Source organism: Coloeus monedula (genome assembly GCF_965178545.1).
Source record: "Coloeus monedula genome assembly, chromosome: 1".
Lineage (NCBI taxonomy): Eukaryota > Metazoa > Chordata > Aves > Passeriformes > Corvidae > Coloeus > Coloeus monedula.
Window position 1 is genome coordinate 115,866,375 of NC_138781.1, and position 19,676 is coordinate 115,886,050.

General features: G+C 41.1%; 1 protein-coding gene across 1 annotated transcript in view; it reads left to right on the forward strand.

The window, feature by feature from the left end:
* Positions 1 to 544: 544 nt before the first annotated feature.
* Positions 545 to 19,676, forward strand: part of ASXL3 (ASXL transcriptional regulator 3) — a gene marked incomplete at both ends in the record, with an annotated part of 121,976 nt that continues 102,844 nt past the window's right edge. The window contains one exon of the mRNA XM_082294530.1: positions 545 to 598. Coding sequence (XP_082150656.1) covers positions 545 to 598 — 54 coding nt within the window. The remainder of the gene's footprint in view (positions 599 to 19,676) is intronic.

Below are 19,676 nucleotides of genomic sequence, written 5' to 3' on the forward strand. Positions count from 1 at the left end.
CGGAGAGGGAGGAGAAGGGGCCGAGGGGGCCGCCCCCGCCGCCACCTCCGACCGCCGCCCCCGCCCCGGCAGCGCCCCCAGCGCCGCGTCCCCGGGGAGCCGCCGCGGAGCACCACGGGAGTTGTAGTGCGGCGGCGCCGGCCGGCCCGCCATCCTGCTCCCCTCCCCGCCGCCCCCGGCCCGCGGCCCCGCTCTCGCGAGGCTTGGGGGGCGGGCGCGCTCTGGGGCGGGGGGCGCCGCCGCCGCCGCCGCCGCGGGGATGTTGGGCGCGGGCGCGGTTCCCCCGCGTGACGTCACAGCGCATTGTTGTGAGCGCGGCGGAGCATCCCTCAAGCTGTCACAGCTGTGCCGCCGCCGCGGGGAGCCTCTCCCCCCACCCTCCTCCTCCTCCTCCTCCTCCGCCCCCGCCCCTCCCGCCCCGGGGGCTCCAGAGCTCGGTGTCACCGTATCATTGTCCGTGCGGAACCCCTCCGGGCCCCCCCCCCACTCCCGGTCCGCCCTCCCCCCGCTCCCCCCCCCCGAACCACCTCAATGAGATGCAAACATGAAAGACAAGAGGAAGAAGAAGGACCGCACCTGGGCCGAGGCTGCCCGCCTGGTAGGTGCCGCGGTGGCAGCGGCAGCATTGTGTGTGTGTGTGTGTGTGTGTGTGTGTGTGTGTGTGTGTGTGTGTGTGTGTGTGTGGTGAGCGCGTCCCGCCGGCGCGCTGCCCGCCCGCCGCTTTGTTGCCGGCGGTCGGGGCCACTGTGGGGCGGGACGGGAGGGGGAGAGACAGAGGGAGCGAGAGCGTGTGAGCGAGTCTGGGGGAAAGAGTGTGCGAGGGACTCCGAGTGAGAGGGAGAACGAGGGAGAGAGAGCCGGGGCGTGTGTGCGAGAGAGCGGGAAGAAGCGCGGGAGTGCCCGTGCGGGAGCGGCGGGAGGGTGCGGGTGCGTGTGCCCGGCTGAGCCGGGCTGGCGGTCCGGGCAGCCCGCGGCTCTGCCGCCCGTCCCCGCCTGCCTGGAGAGGAGAAATACCTACGTCCCCTTCCGCGGTGTGTGCGTGAGGAAATGCCTCTATTCTTTTCTTCTTCTTGCGTGTGTGTGTATGTGTGTAAATACCCAGGGATCGCGTCTATCTCTGCAAAGTTCATGCATCAGATATCCCGAGAAAATCCCTCCTTTTAATCTAGGGAAAAGTGAAATAGCCGGGAATTGCCTTTCCATCCCTTTAGTGCAGACAGGACAGGGGTGAGGGGCGTTAGAAACAACTCTGTCCTGGGATTTCGCTTCACCCTCTCTACTTCCACCACCGAGCCGGGCAATATCCAGGGCAATGTAACCCGCTTCTGGAAAGGCTCCGTGGCTCTGAAGACCCGGTCCATTCCCACTTCATTAAGAAACTGTCTGTACCCTACTGTATCTGTTTTCATGATACTGTATTACTGTTTGCTAAGTGTAACAGAGCACATTGTTTATGTTGTTTTTCTGTTTCGGAGTATGTCTGGGTTCTCTCCATTCTAGGAATTTTACAACAAATAGTTACGCACAGTGCAGCACGTATGGTTGTACACGTCCGTATGCGTGTCTTCTGCAAAGTTGGGTCTGGTTCAGCTCCAGCCGAGTGCGTAGAAAGATGACAAAGCTGGAAAGATAGGCTGCTGGCTACGTTGCTTTTTTGTATCTACACGAACTTTATTTTCTATTCATCTCTGATACAGACTGAATTGTTTAAGTAACATGCCTTTACTAGTGTTGCATTTGTTTCTGGTAGTGGGTAATGATATCTTATTACTATTATTTATTTAGTGTATTTGTGAAGCACTTACCTTGTAAAAATGTTTTCACCTCGTTATACGAATTCCTAGATAGGAAGTTCAGCCTCTCTCCTACGTAAATAATTATAAGGTATTAGACAGACACTACCTATAGATGTCTCTGTAAAGCTGTATGGAGGTACTCTCGTAGGCTTGGGCAGTGCTAAATTCTGATGTGGCTCATTGTACATCCCCCAACATTTTGTAATAATGCAGCATTAGTGAAGATGCTCTGATATGGTGTCGCTACTGTACGCTCTTATTTCTCATGATTGTAACACAAGTTTTACTGCAGTAAAATACTCACTCACCTTTGCCAAAATAGTTTTGGCAGCAGATGTTGCTACGGTACTTGTTTCTCCGTGCTCTAAGCCGATGAACATGCATTCAAAAGTCTATAAAATACATCAATTGCTATCCTAACTTTACTCTTTCATGTTGGTGCTACAGTTACCATTGTAAGCTGTATTTTGTTTGACAAATGTCCATAAAGGAATTTATTGTGTATTGAGTAAAATTGCTATTCCCATGTGGTCTAATACAAGGAAAAGTTTAAAGCCTCTGGAGAACAAAGGCTGAACCACTGCTGTGGAGAAGGGCTAAGAGTCTTATTTTCATGATGTTCTACCGCCTCACATTTCCCCCCAGAAGAGTAATGATTTGCTAAAATCAAGTAGAATGTAAGATGATACACTGCTGTACATAAGTGGTGGAGATACATACACAAGGTCCACAGTGTGGTTTTGTCCAGCCTCCTGGGGTTGCCAAGTTCTGCAGAGCTTGTCCCAAGTCTGTTATGTGAATGATATGTGCTGCTACTCAGACCAACTACAGACTTTCACTGGTCTTTGCTTTTTGTGTATAGTCACATATGTTTGCAAATCACAATGAAAGATTGAAGCCAAAATTGCTGCTCCTTACAGTGTTTTATGTTAGGACCCTGATGGTTCATTATGACTTTGTTTTCTTGAGATACATCGATAATGTATTACTGCAAGGTTTGATTAAATCAATTTTTTCCACAGACAAGTAAACAATGAAGTGATTGATACCTACTCACAAAAAATGACTCATGACTTACCTAGATCGATATGTTGTTAAATTGTATACTGCTGAATTATTTTTAGGAAAAAGAGAGTGAATTAATACATAGAGCAACTGTATGGATATTTACATTGTAGATTTTTTATAAAAGCCCTTACATTGCAACAATATTAGGCTTTCAAAGTGAAGTGCTAAAAGTATGAAATGATACTGATAATTTTGCTGGTATTACTGTTTCAGTCTGTTGTTCATGTCCATATATTACAATGCACACTTTAAATGATGTACTTGCATGCCAGTTTCCCAACTATTTTAAGTTCACTCACTAGAGCTGCAGAATTTTAATTATGTTTTCTTTGTTTGTAGTGAGGTGCCTCACTTAATTTTTTGTACACCTTTCAAACAGTGCTGGAGCAGATTTTTATTTTATGTTTCAATTGTGCGTGCACAGCTATTATTAGCAGCACCCAGTAGCTTCCCAAATGCAAATGTTTCTATACTTGCAACATGCCTATGAGGTTAAGTATCTTGACCTCTGCTTTACCCATGCAGAGTTGAGACATGGAAAGATTAAGTACCTTCCTCAAAGCTGTTCAGGAAATCTGTGGGAGAGGTAGTTATGATACCAACAGTGTCTGTGTAGTAGTTCTGTTTCACAGTCGTAAAATCATCTTCCTTCTGTGGCTACACTTTTGCCTCACTCATTCTCTGTTACTACTTCTCTCACAGAAATTACAACAGAAATTGATACGGTCATGTCTCTGTATTCAATCTGTATTGAAACTCCTAATGTGCTGTACTGTATAATAATTCTGGATAAAAAGGAGCACAAAAACTGGACTTGAGCCTGAAATTGTTTCACAGCTCTCCATTTCCCATATTCACAATGAAAAAAGCAGAAGTACTTCAGAAAAATGTATTACATGGCAGTCCTAAAACACATTGTAATGTGTAAGTGGTGAGGCTCCAAACTGACTGTCAGTGTTGTATTTACCCATTTTCAGTATTTGATTAAGGGGTCTTTGAAAACTTAAGTTCCCGCAATGCAGTGTTTTTTCAAGCTGTTCCCTTAATTTCTAAAATATAAGCAGGAAAGGACTCCCATTATATTAATCTCTTGCTGTAAATATGTGATACAGGCAATAAAGCAGGAGCCACTGGCATGTCCTGTATCAGAACTTGCATTTTATGGATGAAGTCTCCTGCAGAGAGTTGAATCTTTCTGTCTGTGACACGCTGCTTTTTTCCTCATGCAAGTCTGCTTATCTTAGGGCAAGACACAGCCCAGCTTACAAGCATTCCTGAGAAATGAACGCATGTGCAGGATCAATGGAATGGTGGCATACCACTAACAGTTCATGTTACAGAGCCCATTTTGTAGAACACACATTTTTATGGACAAAATTGCAACTTGTCTTTACAGCCTGCCAAAGGGCATATCTTTGATGTAGACCTGATATGTCAACTCACTTTGTACTTTGCAGGAGACTACAGCAGTGCTTATTGTATGACCTGGGCATTATCTCCATGCCAGTTTTCTGCTTTTTGTGTCTCGTAGACTAAGATGGAACACTTAAAAGAATGAGAACAAAAGAAAACCTTTCAAGGCAGGAGGAGAAACATCCTGTCTTTCCTCTGTCTTTTAGTTGATCCTCATTTGATGTAGCCGTATTGTTGTTTTCTGATCATACATGGACTCATTAAAATTGTATAGAAAGGTTAAACACTTGAGTAGTTAGAGCAATTTGTAGTGATTCCTTTCAGATGAAACATCTTCTATCCGTTCAGTTTCACAAGGACTCTCAAGCTATTGCTAGAAGTCCTGAAATGGTGAATTCTGCCTCTTAAAAATTTAATGTCATAAAATTCTGCATAAGAACTATTGAAATGAGAAATACTGAGAACAAAATATGCCCAAGGATACTGTGCCACATAAGACCTGATGACAGTTTTAAGTAGGCTGCAGTGATCCAACTTTTATCATTTGACTTCTAGACATGATCCTTTGTTATTTGTAGAACTTTGAACCAAAGGCCTGGACAGAATGAGTGGAAACTAGTCACTTTGGGAATGCAGGGCTCAGAAGCATAGACTGTCTGCCTATGAAGGGTGATAGTTCATGGTAACATTTTGAAAAGATTTTTTTTTTATTAATAGCTTGCCCTTATTATTGCCCTTTCCTCTTTCCTGTAAGTGGTATTTTGAAATGCAGCTCAGTTAAGTCTCTGTCACAAGCTGACAATAAAGCGGAAGAAAATCCCAAGAAGTAGAACAGTAGTCCTTGTTTGGTTATTTGTGTGCTGGATCACCTCTTTAGTATTTTTGCTCTTTCTTCTCCAAATTTTGTTCTGAAAGAAAGGTTTTCTTGTGTTACTGAAGACTTATTGCTTTACAGTTGTATGGAGAGTCCTTGTGGTTCAGGTGACATGTGCATATTGGGTGAGTAATATTCATGTCTTAATTCTTGTGTTTCTTACAGTAGTCACCTGACAGTATCCAGCTCTTAACTAGGAGCTGTTTGCTTCCTCTTGTAAACTTTAAGAAAATTATGCTAATTAATTAGGGAAACTGATGGTGGAAAAAACCGTGAAAACCAACCATTGGAACTGTTAGCTTGCATGGTACTGTTTAATGTGTCTGGCTGTCCAAAAACTGATTGTTGCTTCATCTGGTATGCTGAGATAGTGTAGTTGAAGCAGATCATGTTGAAGTATGGAAGTATTTTTGTATTGCATCTTCATATTTGAAGACCACAAATGAAACAAAAAAGTAGAAGAGTAACTTCTGCCATAGCTAGACCACTGATGATAATCCCTTTGACTTTTATGTTAAGTCTTTGATTTTGTTACTCTAAATAATGTTTTAAAGCACTGTGCTAAAGGAGCTTTGTATATCTTTAAAAATGGGAAATTTGACATAACTTTGTTTTATGGTATTAAGGATTTCTTTGTAGTTGGCTTCACAGAGACCTGCTATTATTTCCATATTTGTTCTGAGTTAATTCTTTTTCAGACATGCAGCAACATTGTAGCTTGGGAAGTTTTGATGGCCTTTCCCTTTGATCCACAATCAATGCTGCTTTGAAGAGCTATATTTTAGTTTGGTAGGCTCTAGGGTTTCCTCCAGTTTGTTTTATTCAAAGTAATTTTTGCAGTTGTTAGACAAGGTTGAACCTGCACTTATTTTTTTTTTTTTGTCTGGTTTTAGTTGTCAATATTTTATTTTGTTAGTGTGAATTAATAAGTGTAGCTTTAGTATTTTTATTTTAAAAGGTGTTCTACAATGTCATCTATTTCAGCTCACCTCTTGTATTTTTCTAGGGTAGATAAAGAGAAATGAGATTCCAACTCTTTATCTTGAGACAGCCCTTTAACCCTTGGCATCACAGACCTTTAGGTAGGCAGCAACCTTACCCAGGAGTGGGACCTGTTCTCAGTAATGTCACATTACTTCTGTCAAAGCAGGGTAACATGGGAGAAAACCCTAACAAGAACCTAACTATGAGCATTCCTTGGTAGTGTGCAGGTGTTCTCCGTGCCTTAAGGTATGATTTAGTGTTGCCTGTTACAGTGAATGTTTCCAGTGTCTTTTGTCTTACCCTTGTCTGTAGAAGAGCCAATATTTTCCTGTTACACTGGATTTTCTGTTGAAATAACTGATCTGTTTTTTTCTTCCAAGAGTAGATTTGGTCAGTTGCATGTGCAACCACAGTGAAATAGTTTCCACTAACCACACTCAAGACCGTACCACCCTTCACAGCTAGGTAGCTTTGGATTTGATAGCCCGCTTCACCAACTCCCTGGATCCAAACCATGCCTTTGCAGCATCTTAGTCTGGACCAGGTAGCATGCTATTCTCAAGTTGAAAAGCCAAACTTATTGAACTTCCTGCTGGAGCTTCTTTTGTTCTTTATACTGTGATCAGCAAATTAGAGTCATGAGGAGAATCATGTGCTAAACTTGACCTCTTGGCTTTGAAGTAATTGTTTTTCTTTTGATGTGGTTTGGGGTTTTTTTTGTTGTTGTTGTTGTTTTGGGTTTTTTTTAAATGTTGTAAGCTTCCAAGTGTTTTCTGTTTTGCTGGGTGTGATGCTGATGGTCTTGGTATTCCCTGTAAATAGCAGTAACTAAATAGAGGCCTCCTTTTGTGCTATCAAGACCTGGGAGAAGATGTGATTAGTGGAAATTATTTCATTATGGTTCCATGGGCTCTAGATGAATTTGAGCAAATCCTCCTTCTGAGGAACGTGCAGACTGAAGAAACCAAACACCTTAGCCTTCACTCTGGGTCAGCTTCCAATGCAAAGGCAGAACAATAAGCAGCACATCCTGGTACAGCCCATTTGCTCATCCTGTGAGTTCAGGTAGCAAATTCTTGTGCTGCTCAAGTGTAACAGATTGGTCATAAGTGGTCCATTTAATCACTTACCAACTTTGAATGACAATTGCCCTCCCTGAAGAACCCCAGCTTGCTGATGTACTGCTGCTCTCTTTTTGAGAAGTCCTGCCAGATAGTTTTCTGTTGCTGGAGTTCCTGTCTTGGGATATGTAGTTCCTGGGAATGTAAAATGGTAGTGAAGTGCCTACTTATTTCCTGCGGCTAATCTTGGTTTGAAAGGATGACCTACAACTTTCTGAATGGTGATAGGGCTTTAGCACAGACATCAGGAGTGTCGGGAGACAGATAAGCCATCTGGCAGCACATGCTGTCTTCCTGGAGCTTCTCTGATGTCAGTGCACTGATTGTGGTTAGGGGTGGCACTTAGTGTTAAACGGGTTTAGAGGAACTCCATTCACTTTGGTTCAAGCAAGACCTGGTGTTTCTGATGTTGGAACAGGAATCTCTGGGTGATCTGATGTTTTCATCCTTTGACTTAAAGAGTTCAGCTCTCTTTAACTTCTTGAGCTCAGCAGGACAAAATCTGTGGACCCTGGCATGTGACTTTCCTCAGTATTGGAGGACCTTTTCCTTGAGTTTTTTAACATAATGGGATCCAGCTCTTGCATTGCAGGTTATGACCGATGCGCCCTCTTGTACCTCAGAAGATTTGCTTTGTAGTGGAGCATCGAGTTTTGTTTCTGTCTGGCAGCATTTGCCAGGATCAGCAGCCACAGTTCAGTCTGTTACTCTGGAATCATCAGACTCATTAGAGGATTGGGCTGCTTTTCTGTGTAGAAGATATTCCGGGTCACATTCTAGATTATTGGTCATGATTTTGGATCATCAGAATGTAATTTATTTAGAAGGCACATATTACATGCTGTGTTTTGAAGCTTGTCCTCCTGTATACATAGATTGGTCTAGAGAAGCCTGTGATGAGAATCTCCTCAGTGATTGTGGAGGGTGAGCTCTAAAGGTCATTATCCTGTGGGTGCCAGTTGCATCCTGTAGAGCATAGTCTGACTTACAGATAACAGCATTTCCTAAACCTCTACAACTTCAGAAGTGTTCCTTGAGAGGCAAGATCCTGACCTACTAGGTTATTTGCTTTGGAGAACTCAAGGCTATTTTCTTTCTTTTTTGTGAATTTGCTTAGATCTTATAGACAGAATTAGGAATTTAATGAATCATTCTAGTCAGGGTTTGTAACTGTTTTATCCTAGTTTGTTTCCTGTGTAGCTTGACATCTAGAGAGGGAAGATAGCCTTAGCTGAAGTATATATCAAACATTTGAAGGTCAAAGTTTTATTCCATTTCAGCTGACTCTTAGCAGCCTGGAGAACCTGCCTAACTGTATGTAGTGGTTCACGTATTTGGTGAGATGCCTTATGAAATGTCTATAGTTTAGTAAATCACCGTCAAATTCATGTCCCATATGATTTGTTCCTGCTTTTGTGACTTGAACCTTCTTTTTATAGAAGATGAGGCTTTACCACTATCGTTGTATTGCCAAATTATTTAACTTCATTTTTCATTAAGTGATACCATCTGGTTTGATTATTTCTTTTTCAGTCCCATAAATTTAAACTGGATATCTATTGATACCTATTTTTAGAGAAATGATAATTCTTTTTATGCCTCAAAATTCCCAGTTATCCATCACCTGCTGGCATTGCTGTATCAGAGAAGCATGTGACATTCCATGTCACTATGCCTGCCTGCCACTATTACCTAGCAGGGGTAATGGGAAAAAATAGATTCTTATTGTCCATAGCCTGCTGTCATTCTTCTGGACCAAGATTCTGGCAGCTATCTCAAAACCAGACATTCTCTCTTCATACTACCTTCTTTAATCTCATTTGGCATTTCTGTCATTTAGAAATTCTGGACAGGTAAGACCAATGAGAATCTTGTTGGACCTTGATGCTTAGATTGAGAAAAGCATCTTAATTAGAGGATTACTTTGATAATCATAGAAGGTGGACTTGGAAAGGGTCTCAAGGTCACCTAGTCTATTAAGACTTGAAAAGAAGTCATACAACCCAAGTTAGTTTTAGTTTTGTGAAATCAATAAAATTAGTAACTTTTATTACTGATGGGAACTATGAATTGTCTGGCCTTTTCCAGAATCTGCTCTTTTAGTGAAAATTTACATTCTGCTTTAAAAAATGGGAGAACTAAGAAAATAAAATTATTATGAAAAGTTGTCCAGTGGGTATGATTTAGAATTCAGATGCATGATATGTTTTTTCTGACAGTGACTATACAGAAAGCATCAATTTTCTTGTACAGGTTGAGAATTCTGTATTCAGTTAATGGTTCTCATTCATATTCTCTGGTTTTTTGAGGTATTTTGGACTTAGTCTCTTGATTTTTTTTTTTTTGAGAGTTTGATGCGGCAGTGCTGCAGCAGGTTTGTACGTAGAGTAGTAGTGCTTAATGCATTCTAATCTATTCCATAATTTGTTTCATTCATAATGCAGATTTTTGAGACATTTTGCAAGCACACATCTTCTGTTTTAAAAATTAAAAAGTAGAATAATGTAGTGAGGCTCATCATCTAGGTGTGGAATAAGCTCAGAATTCACTGTAGAAGAAATCTTCAAATAATGTACTATTAAAGAGATATTAATACCTTTTTTTACTGGTTTCAGGATAACCTATGGCTGCATAAGTGTGCACTCCTGAAGGTGCCCTCCTGGGCAGCAGCTAAAGTGCTTTTTGCTAGATACCCCAGTAGGCAATACTTGGTGGGAGGGAAGAATAAGGATTAAATCTTTTGATGTGGTCCCTCGAATTCCTGACTTGCAGTCCTAATCTTTCATATATATGTATAAAATATATATAAATATATAAAAATATATGTAGATTTTCAAGTATTGGGTTACAGGCCTGTGAAACTGACTGGGAGAATCACAGAAAAAAGGCTAGATTCCTGGGACATTTGATCTGCCCATAATGAGCCTCAGCATCCTTTGTGTAGACAAGTATCAGTAGCAAGAAATGGATGCTGCTTCCAGTTCTTGGGCTGGCCCGGTTCTGTGGTTGTTTCATCTTGCAGTCAGATTCTTCATGCTGAAATCCTGTTCCTCCAGTCAGTGTTCAGGGATCAGCTGATTCAGTGCCAGCTTCCCCTGTTGCTTTTGGAATGAGAGCTACCCATCTGAGTGGAATGTCAGGGATAACCAACCCTATGACTTTGTCTTGGGCTGATGTCCCTTGTCTTTAGAAAAAGTCTGTTAGTGAAATCTGTGGTTTTTAGAGCAGGGGATTGGCTCCCAAGGAGCAAACACTGAAAGAAAATGGAATTACTGCTTTGAGCCATCTTGAACGCTGCAGTTGTCTTATGAGGAAGGATCTTTCCTGCTCTTTGTAATAACAGTGTTCCAATGACAGTGAGCCCCACGAAGTGGTTGTGATGTTAAAACAGCTCTGGTTTGGATTTGTAGAAGCACTTTGAAAGTAGAGGGCTCTGTCTTCACAAGTTAAACTTGGAGATTTTTATCAGTCTGTCTGTGCAAGTTACTGCATGCTTTTGATATGTGTATCGGTGGCAACTGTTGCATTTACCAAGTACCTCCACAGGAGCTTTTCAGTACCTGTGCTATTGATCAGCCCTTCACAGTAAATGTTTGATGTTCACTGCAACCACTGTAGGTTGTTAATTTAGCCTCCCGTCCCAGAAGCATCAGCACTTGAGGAGAAGGCTTCAGAACTCTCATATGGCTGTCTGGGGAGTTTTCCATACTCCAATAAAAGGGAGTATAAATATGGGAGAAGTGTGAACAAACAGATGCATGACTGACTGAAGGATGCAGGGTATAATGCAAGAGAGTAACAGTTATGGGACAGAGCAGAGTGAAAGGCCTTGAGAATAAAGTCAGTGTTTGAGCAGCAATTTTAGCTTTTGTGTTTCATGGACTCCAGAAAGGTAGTCTTTCAGGTGGTCTGTGAACTACACAGTGAAAAATTAAATAGAAGATGGGGAACTGTAAAAAATCTGGAGTAATAGAGTCAAAACAGTTGATTAAAAATGTTTTCAATGGATTTTGAAAGTTAGACCAGAAAAGCATTGTCTTACTGACTTTTAATCTGTTTAGAAAAACCAACCAACCAAAAAAACCTAAGATACTTTAGTAAAAATAAATAAAATAGTAACAAAAATATAATTTTTTTCTTCAGAAACCTGCTGGTTTTTGGGTTTTTTTGTAGATTAATATTTAATTAAATAATTGTTATTTTGCAAAACAGGACATTTCTGTCTCCAGCAATTCATAGGGTTGGCTACTTTGCTTGGAATTAGACTGTTTGACACATTATCAAAACTTTGTCATCATACAAGAAAAGATTGCCCAGAGGAGTTGTGAATGCCCAGTCCCTGGAAGTGTTCAATGCCAGGTTGGAGGGGGCTTTGAACAATGTGGTCTAGTGAAAGGTGTCCCTGCCCAAGGCAGGGGCGCTGAAACTAGATGATCTCTAAAGTCCCTGCCAACCCAAACCATTCTATGGTTCTGTAATTCTCAGAATCCATAACACTTCATGAAATAAAAAAAAACCCCATGAAAATAATATGTCTGTCGGTATTAGTCAATTTTAACTGTCCTTGATGAGGACAGACTCAGTTTCTTACTGTAATTTTCTTGTGCTAGTTCATTATATTAGGATCTGAGCTGTAGGAAAATGTTTCAAGCTATTTAAAGAAATGTTAAATAGAGTGAAATAATGCTCCTGTCTTCATTTTGAGCCAGATCCACAAAAGTGGCAGCTTGGATAAGGGAGGCTGGTGTATATGCATGGTGATTGGAAAATGCTTCTGCATGACCTGCAAAGAGAAGAAAAGGTTTAAGAAAATTTTAAAAACACTGCACTTGTTTGCTGTTATCAGCACTGTTGGAACTGTTGTGGCAAGAAGCTTCATGTGTTAGTTCAAGTGTTGTCAAATGTTGAAGTTAATTTTATAGAAAGATATGCATGTGGAGGAAGAGGGAGGGGATCTGGGAAAAGCATTCTGAGAATTAATGTTCTGAAAAAAAAAAAGAGGTTTGAAATGCTCCATACATACATGATAATAGTTATGAAGCTTATTACTTTGAGTACTTGAATACATTTTCTGGGATTAGGAGAGAATGAAACTGGGTTTATGTCTGTTGGCATGTCGTGGTGAGACGAGTGTGTGCCTGGGTGATACTGATGTAATCCTGGGGAGAAAAATGACTGTACTGCATTGGGGAGCAGTGGAGAAAATGGAGAAGTTCTTGTACCAATGAGAAGTAAAATAGCAAAGATATTGAGGGGAGTAAAACAATAAATCTGACTGACAATGAAAAAATGAGGAAAAAGCCCCACTTTCTCAATTCAGTGATAAAGTCATAAATAATTTGTTTATTTATTAATTTTGCTACCATTTTACTTAATTATATCATCAGCTAAAGTCCCCAACCTTCATCTTTAAAATTTGAATTTTTCTCAGACTTTAAGAATATAAGGATTTCAATGAAACACTAAGATTAAAAAAAAATAGTCTATCTTCTCTCCTTTATAAAATACAGGGCTTTTGTCTTGGAAATGAAATACTATGTTTACACGATGTTACATTCAGTTTATTTTTAGAACAAGTTGTGCTATGGTCTATCTTGGCTAAAGGAGTGTTGTTGAAATGGTAAGTAATGGCTTTGAAATAACTGAAAAAAACCCAGTTTGTCATCTGAATTATTTTCTCATTTATTTGGTAATAAGATCTCCTGTTAGAATTTTTCAGAATTGGTTTCAAATTATCTTTGCCATATTATTACTAGAGCAACAACAATTAAAAAAAAAAAATCTAGATTCTTGCTTTGGAGAGATTCTCCTAGAATCTCCCAGTGGAGACTTTAGGTCCGAGGGCATCTTGGGCGCAGTGACCATGATTTGATGGAGTTTTCAGTTCTCAGCATAGTAAAGAAGGGTTCACCAAAACTACCTTGGACTTCTGGAGGGCAGACTTCAGCCTGTTCAGGACAGTGCTTCAGAGATCCTCTTGGGAAACAGCACTTAAAAACAAAGGGGTCCAAGAAGGCTGGACATACTTTTAAGAAGGAAATCTTAAAGGCGCAAGAGCAGGCTGTCCCTATGTGCTAAAAGATGAACCGTCAGGGAAGAAGACTGGCCTGGCTGAATAGGAAGCTTTCACTGGAACCTGGGGAGAAAAAAAAGAGTTTATAACTCTGGGAAATAGGGGCAGACAACTCAGGAAGGGTACAAGGATGTCATCATGTCTTTTAGAGAGAAAATTAGATTGGTGAAAGCTCAGCTACAGCTCAATGCGGCCACCGTTGTGAAAGATAATACGAAGTGTTTTTATAAATACATTAAAAACAAAAAGAAGGCCAAGGAAAATCTCCATTCTTTATTGGAGGTGGAGGGGAGCATTGTAACCAAAGATGAGGAAAAGGCTGAGGTACTTGATGCCTCCTTTCCCTCAGTCTTAACAGAAAGACCTGATATCCTCAAGGCGGGTGGCCTGCTGAGTTGGTAGACAGGGACAGGGAGCACACTGACCCCCTGGAACCCAGGAGGGAGCAGTCAGTGCCCTGCTGTGCCCCTTGACACTCACAAGTCTGTGGGGCCGGATGGGATCCACACCAGGATACTGAGAGAGCCGCTGGAAGAGCCAGGCTGCTCCATCATTTATCACCAGTCCTGGTGAGCCAGGGGGGACCCAGAGAACTGGAGGTTGGCCAGTGTGATGCCCACCTGCAGGAAGGGTTGGAAGGAGGATCTGGGGAACTGTCAGCCAGACCTCGGTGTCTGGGAAGGTGCCATCTCATAGCACATACAGGACAACCAGGGGATCACACCCAAATAGAACGGGTTTAGGAAAGTCAGGTCCTGCTTGACCCAGCTGATCTCTTTGCATGACCAGGTGATCAATCTAGTGGATGAGGGAAAGGCTGTGGATGTTGTCTACCAGATTTCAGTAAAGCCTTCGATCTTGGCTCCCACAGCATTCTTGTGCAGAACCTGTCTGCTCATGGCTTTGATGGGTGCACTCTTCTCTGGGTTAAAAACTGGTTGGATGGGTGAGCCCAGAGAGCAGTGGTGAATGATGTTAAATTCAAATGGTGACTGGTCACCAGTGGTGTTCCCCTGGGCTCAGTTTTGGGGCCAGTATTGGTGACATCCTGTTTAATATCTTTATCAATAATTTGGATGAGGGGATCAAGTCAACCCTCAGTGAGTTTGCAGATAACACCAAGTTGGGTGGGAGTGTTGGTCTGCTGGAGGGCAGGAAGGCTCTGCAGAGGGATCTGGACAGGCTGGATCAGTGGGCTGAGGCCAGTGATATGAGGTTCAACAAGGCCACGTGCCAGGTCCTGCACCGGGGTCACAACAACCCCAGGCAGCACCACAGGCTGGGGAAGAGTGGCTGGAAAGTGACCCAATGGAAAAGCACCTGAGGATGCTGGTTGACAGTGGCTGAACATGAGCAGGTGTGTGCCCAGGTGGCCAAAAAGGCCAGTGGCATGCCGGCCTGCATCAGAAAGCTTTTGTCCAGCAGGACGAGGGCAGCAATGGTCCCTCTGTACTCGGCACTGGTGAGGCCACACCTCTAATCCTGTGTTCAGTTCTGGGCCCCTCACTACAGGAAAGACATTGAGGCACTGGGGCATGTCCAGAAAAGGGCAACAGAGCTGGGGAAGGGTCTGGAGCACAGGTCTTATGAGGAGTGGTTGAGAGAGCTGGGTGTGTTTATCCTGGAGAAAAGGAGGCTCGGGGGAGACCTTATAATTCTCTACAACCGCCTGAAAGGAGGGTGCAGCCAGGTGGAGGATGGTCTCCCAGGAAACCAGCAGCAGGACAAGAGGAAATGGCCTCATACTGCACCAGGGGAGGTTCAGGTTGAACAACAGGAAGAAGATTTTTACTGGAATATGTTTAAGTAATGTAACGGACTGCCAAGGAAGGCGATGGAGTCACCATCCTGGAAGTGTTCAAAAAATGCCTGGACGTGGCACTTAGTGCTGTGGTCTAGTTGACAAGGTGGTGTTCAGTCAAAGGTTGTACTCGATGATCTTGGAGATCTTTTCCAACCTCAGTGATTCTGTGATTCTGATTGTTTCAAAGGTACAGGATGAGGTTGGTAGTTACACCAGAAGCCCAAGTTGAGGCACTGTAATTTTTCCCTACAGCTAAAATAGATTATTTTTCCATACAGCTAAAATGTATTATTATCAACTTCTAAAACACTAAATATAAAATTATGTGCATAAATCCCATAGACATCGAATTTATTTGCCAGTAGCATTTCTTAGGAGCTGACAATTTTTAGTGCTACATTTGCTGAGGAGATGTGACTTTGGGAAGACTCAGATCTTTATGTGTACCTATGTTGTTTCTCATAGAAAAAGCAAAGAATGCATGATAGAATATACTGTACAACAGCCATGTTTTACTCTCTGTTTGCTTTCCTTGGGTTACAGTTACCATCCTGACAGATAACAGTTTGATCTGTTCAGTGTGTAGTGAGGGGTCTTAGGATAAGAAATATGCTATGATATTAGGGATCCTTAAAAAAAGAAGCCTGTCTTGAACAGGAAGCCTAGTTTTATGAGAAGTCTCTGCATTTATATTCCCTTATAAAATCCTCTGTGATTCCTCTCTGTTGACCAATTACTTTGCTGTGATCCTGGCTTTTGGTAGTTGCATGATGTATGTAGCTGATGGCCATTTCACACTGTACTGTAACCTGGTCAGTCCAGTCCAGCTTGACTTGGAGGGGTCAGCCAGTCTTGCAGCTTGAAATAATTCCTTTAGGCAGAGTCAGGAGTTTGGAACCTTCACAACAGTTGCAGATTATCCTGAACAGTTTCAGGTCGTACCCCCATGGGGCAAGACATGTTCTGTATTTTGTTTCAAGGTCTGATTGCAAACTGTTGGTTTAACAATCAGCATTTTGTCTCTTCATGAACTCCAGCCTTGAATTCACTGTTCACTTTTCTTCTTTATAGACTGGAGGTACTATTGAATTTGTTCACCTGTGCCAAGTGATTGCTCCTATTGGTTTTAATCTCTAAGGAAAATCAGCATCCAGCTGGTAGACAGTTGTACTGATGAGGACCCATTGATTTTTCTCTCCTATCCACTTACCATCAATAAGAAATGTCCTTAGCTTTCACAATACTTTTTCCCTGCCATAATGTTGCCCTGTTACCTGGCTGTCAGGACTGGTCTCAGTTGCTGTTCATGTTGAATGTGGATGTGATTAACAGCCTGATAAAAATGTTTAAGTCAATATTTGAGGAGCCTAGATAAAGATAACACTTTATCATGAGAGCTTTTTAATAAAGTGTTCTGTTTGATGTACACCAATGGTAAGGAATTGCTGTTTTTAACAAAAAAGCCTTTTATATCAAGGGATTTTTTGATTTAGCAGTATTCAGAAAAGGAGATTTAAGAAAATGTAGAATATTCATGTTCGGTTTTGGGGAAAAAGAATTTTTCCCTTTTTAACAGAACTTTTGCTTATCATGCTGGTGGTTATTTTGTTTGGTTTGTTGTTTTATTAGTTTTTTTTTTTATATATATTTTACTACAGTATTATTTGAAGTATTTGCTTCCATAAGAAGAAGCAGGCAGCATGTTAACAAAACATTTTGTGTGCATTTCTCTGAAGTTATAAGCTTTTGAAAAATTATTACCTTCAGTTTAGGATGGTCAGATTATTTTACAAGGTCCCTGGGAAGAGATGAGCACGTAACTTTTCTCATATCTTGAGGAAAGCTTATACAAGCTTAGATACAGAGCCATTATATACTCTTTCTAATCTGCCTGTGTTGTGACAAATGTTTCTTAGTAATAGCTGTTAAATAGTGTATTTTTTAAACCTTTAAACAGATGCTACCAAAAATTGATATAAACCACTAGTATGGACTTCAGTTTTACAATAAATGATGTGTTTAAGAGGACAAGTGTGGGTGGACTTAGGGGATGAGATGGGGGAAGGGACTATGTGGAAAGACTGCTAAGAAGGACTGAAGAAATAAATGGCACAAAATGAATATGAGGTAGTGAGCTGCAAAATATTCTCCTATTTTTGAAAATCTTAGATGACTAATTGTCAACCGTGCCATATGTAAGTAATGTGGGCTTCCAAACTTGTGGCAATTAAAACTGCTTAGCATCCCACTCCAGCCCTGTGTTATATTCTGTGTACAAGTCAGTACTGAAGACTAATCTCTTATGGCATTAATCATCTCATGAGGAGAGATGGAATAAATCACAGTAGCCCTTCCTCTCTTCACTCATGAAGATAAATGCCATAACACGATGGCTGATCTTCGTTATGACACTAACCATTATATATTTAACAGAGATAGCAAAATCTTCCTGACAGCTAACAAAAGAATTCTCTCTTTACACATTCTTTGAGAAGGCTGTATTTCTTTAGTTCAAAAACATGACTTATCATATCTATTCTCAGAGCAATTTAGGCAGTAGATCTGGATTGTGCCAGTGAACTGTACTCTGTACATAATGATGTCATGATTCAGACTAATAAAGCCTGATGTGAAATAATTGTGCAGGGTTTGGAAGGAAAAAAGGTACATAACATGCAAGAACTCGTAGCTCTGCTCTTTCCTATTGTCTGTTCCAACAAGAAGGACTAGCTCTCCTATTTAAAATAAAGAACACTTCTCTCTTCCCCCAAAAACTCCAAAACTAAACCATTGGTTTTGGATCAAAATTTTTAGTTTTGTGGAAATTTTGGTTTTCCGTTTCCGTTTTGTGGAAATTCTGGTTTTCCATTTTCTCTCAGTACTTGAACAGGTGGACTCAGGGAACTTAAAGAACTGAAAGTGGCTTTCTGTTCTGTTTTTTTTACTTGCTGTACACCTCTCAGGAATTTAATTCTGTGTTTTGTGCATTAGACACATTGTGGTCTTTCCTTCTGGGATATAATTATTAAGAAAGATTGTTAGTTATGTTCTGCATCTCCTTTTGCTTATTATTTTGAAGGGTGTATCATCCCGTGAATGAGGAACAGTCCAGACTAATGAGTTCTGAAGTTTATGGACTTCCCTTCTGATGTTAAGAGGATCAGTGTGACTTATCCTGGTCGTTCACCAAAACATCAAAATGTGCTGTAAATTTAATGAGCTAGTTTCTTGTCATCTATCCTACACAATTAAAATGGAAGGATAATTTTTATGGTTTTATGTTTGCTGTCATTAAACATACTCTATAAACATAAGTATATTAATGGTACATCAATAGAATCAATGTCAGTTGCATTGTTAAACTTCTTTTTCTAGTGGGTCAATTTTACCTGGATGAAGTGCTTAAAATGGTTAAAACTAATATGTAAGAATATTTATGTAGAGTGCATAGTTTAAAATATTTTGTTTTCTATTTTCTCTTTTGTTTTCTTTTTTCCTGTTTTCTTTTTCACCTTCCAGAAGTCTTAGGTCTGTATCTTTAGGACACTGTCAAACAAGATAAGCTCTGATAGTAAAGCAATGGCAAGAAAATCAGCACAACTGTCACCTCCTGTTAAATTTGGTGCATTTGGAGAGTAGCCAGTAGGAATTTTATTTCTCGCATTAAAAGTAACCCTTACACATTACGCTCGCCTGAGGAAAATAAGCGATGAAAGCTTCTAAACAAACATATATTCATTCTCTCTGTTGATTTTTCTGTAGAGTTTTGCTCTTTCTAATAATTTTTTTTTAATTTATCCTACTATGCTGAAACATAAGTTATACAGCAAACCTTTCAGTGCCTCAGAAAAAAAAAATCAGCATCATCTTCCAATAGAGAGGACAGCATATATGGAAAAAATATGTTTGAGGTTTGGTGTTTCTTAGGTTTTTAGGGGTGTTTTGTTCCTTTAGTAGTGATGAATGTATTCACACTGATGGTAGTTCTTTCCTCTGTTACCTGTAATGTAAAGGCAGCTGACAGGGCACTGGTATCCATTCAGCTCCATTGCTTCCAGTCACCTAAGCAAGGTGTCTCTTCATTTTGTACCAAGTAGGTTCCAAAAGGGAATTTTTATCCCTGCCACAATTAGAGGCATTTCAGGAAAATGGCCTGTGTGATCATTGAATGAATACAGATTTCAGTAATGTTTTTGGATGCCAGAGCTTTTCTTTTGCTTCTTGTCCCTTCTCTGAAATAATGATTTGTAGTTTTAAAAGCTTTGGCCCAAGTTTTTCAGCTGGTTCAGCACTGGTAAAACTTCTACTCTAAACTAAGAAGGCAAGAGAATATGGTCCACAAGCCAGAGGAGGTTTACATCACAATTTTTCCTGTCAGCACCTAACAGCTACAGTGTGCTGCCAGCAAGGTACCCGTGCTGACTGTCTGGACAGCACTTGTGTGCCTGTGTGCAGGTTTTGGGAGACCCATGGCATGAGCTGCATCTGTATGAATGTGCTCATGTTTGAAGGGGTAGAGGGCATAGGAGTATCCTGTAGGCCT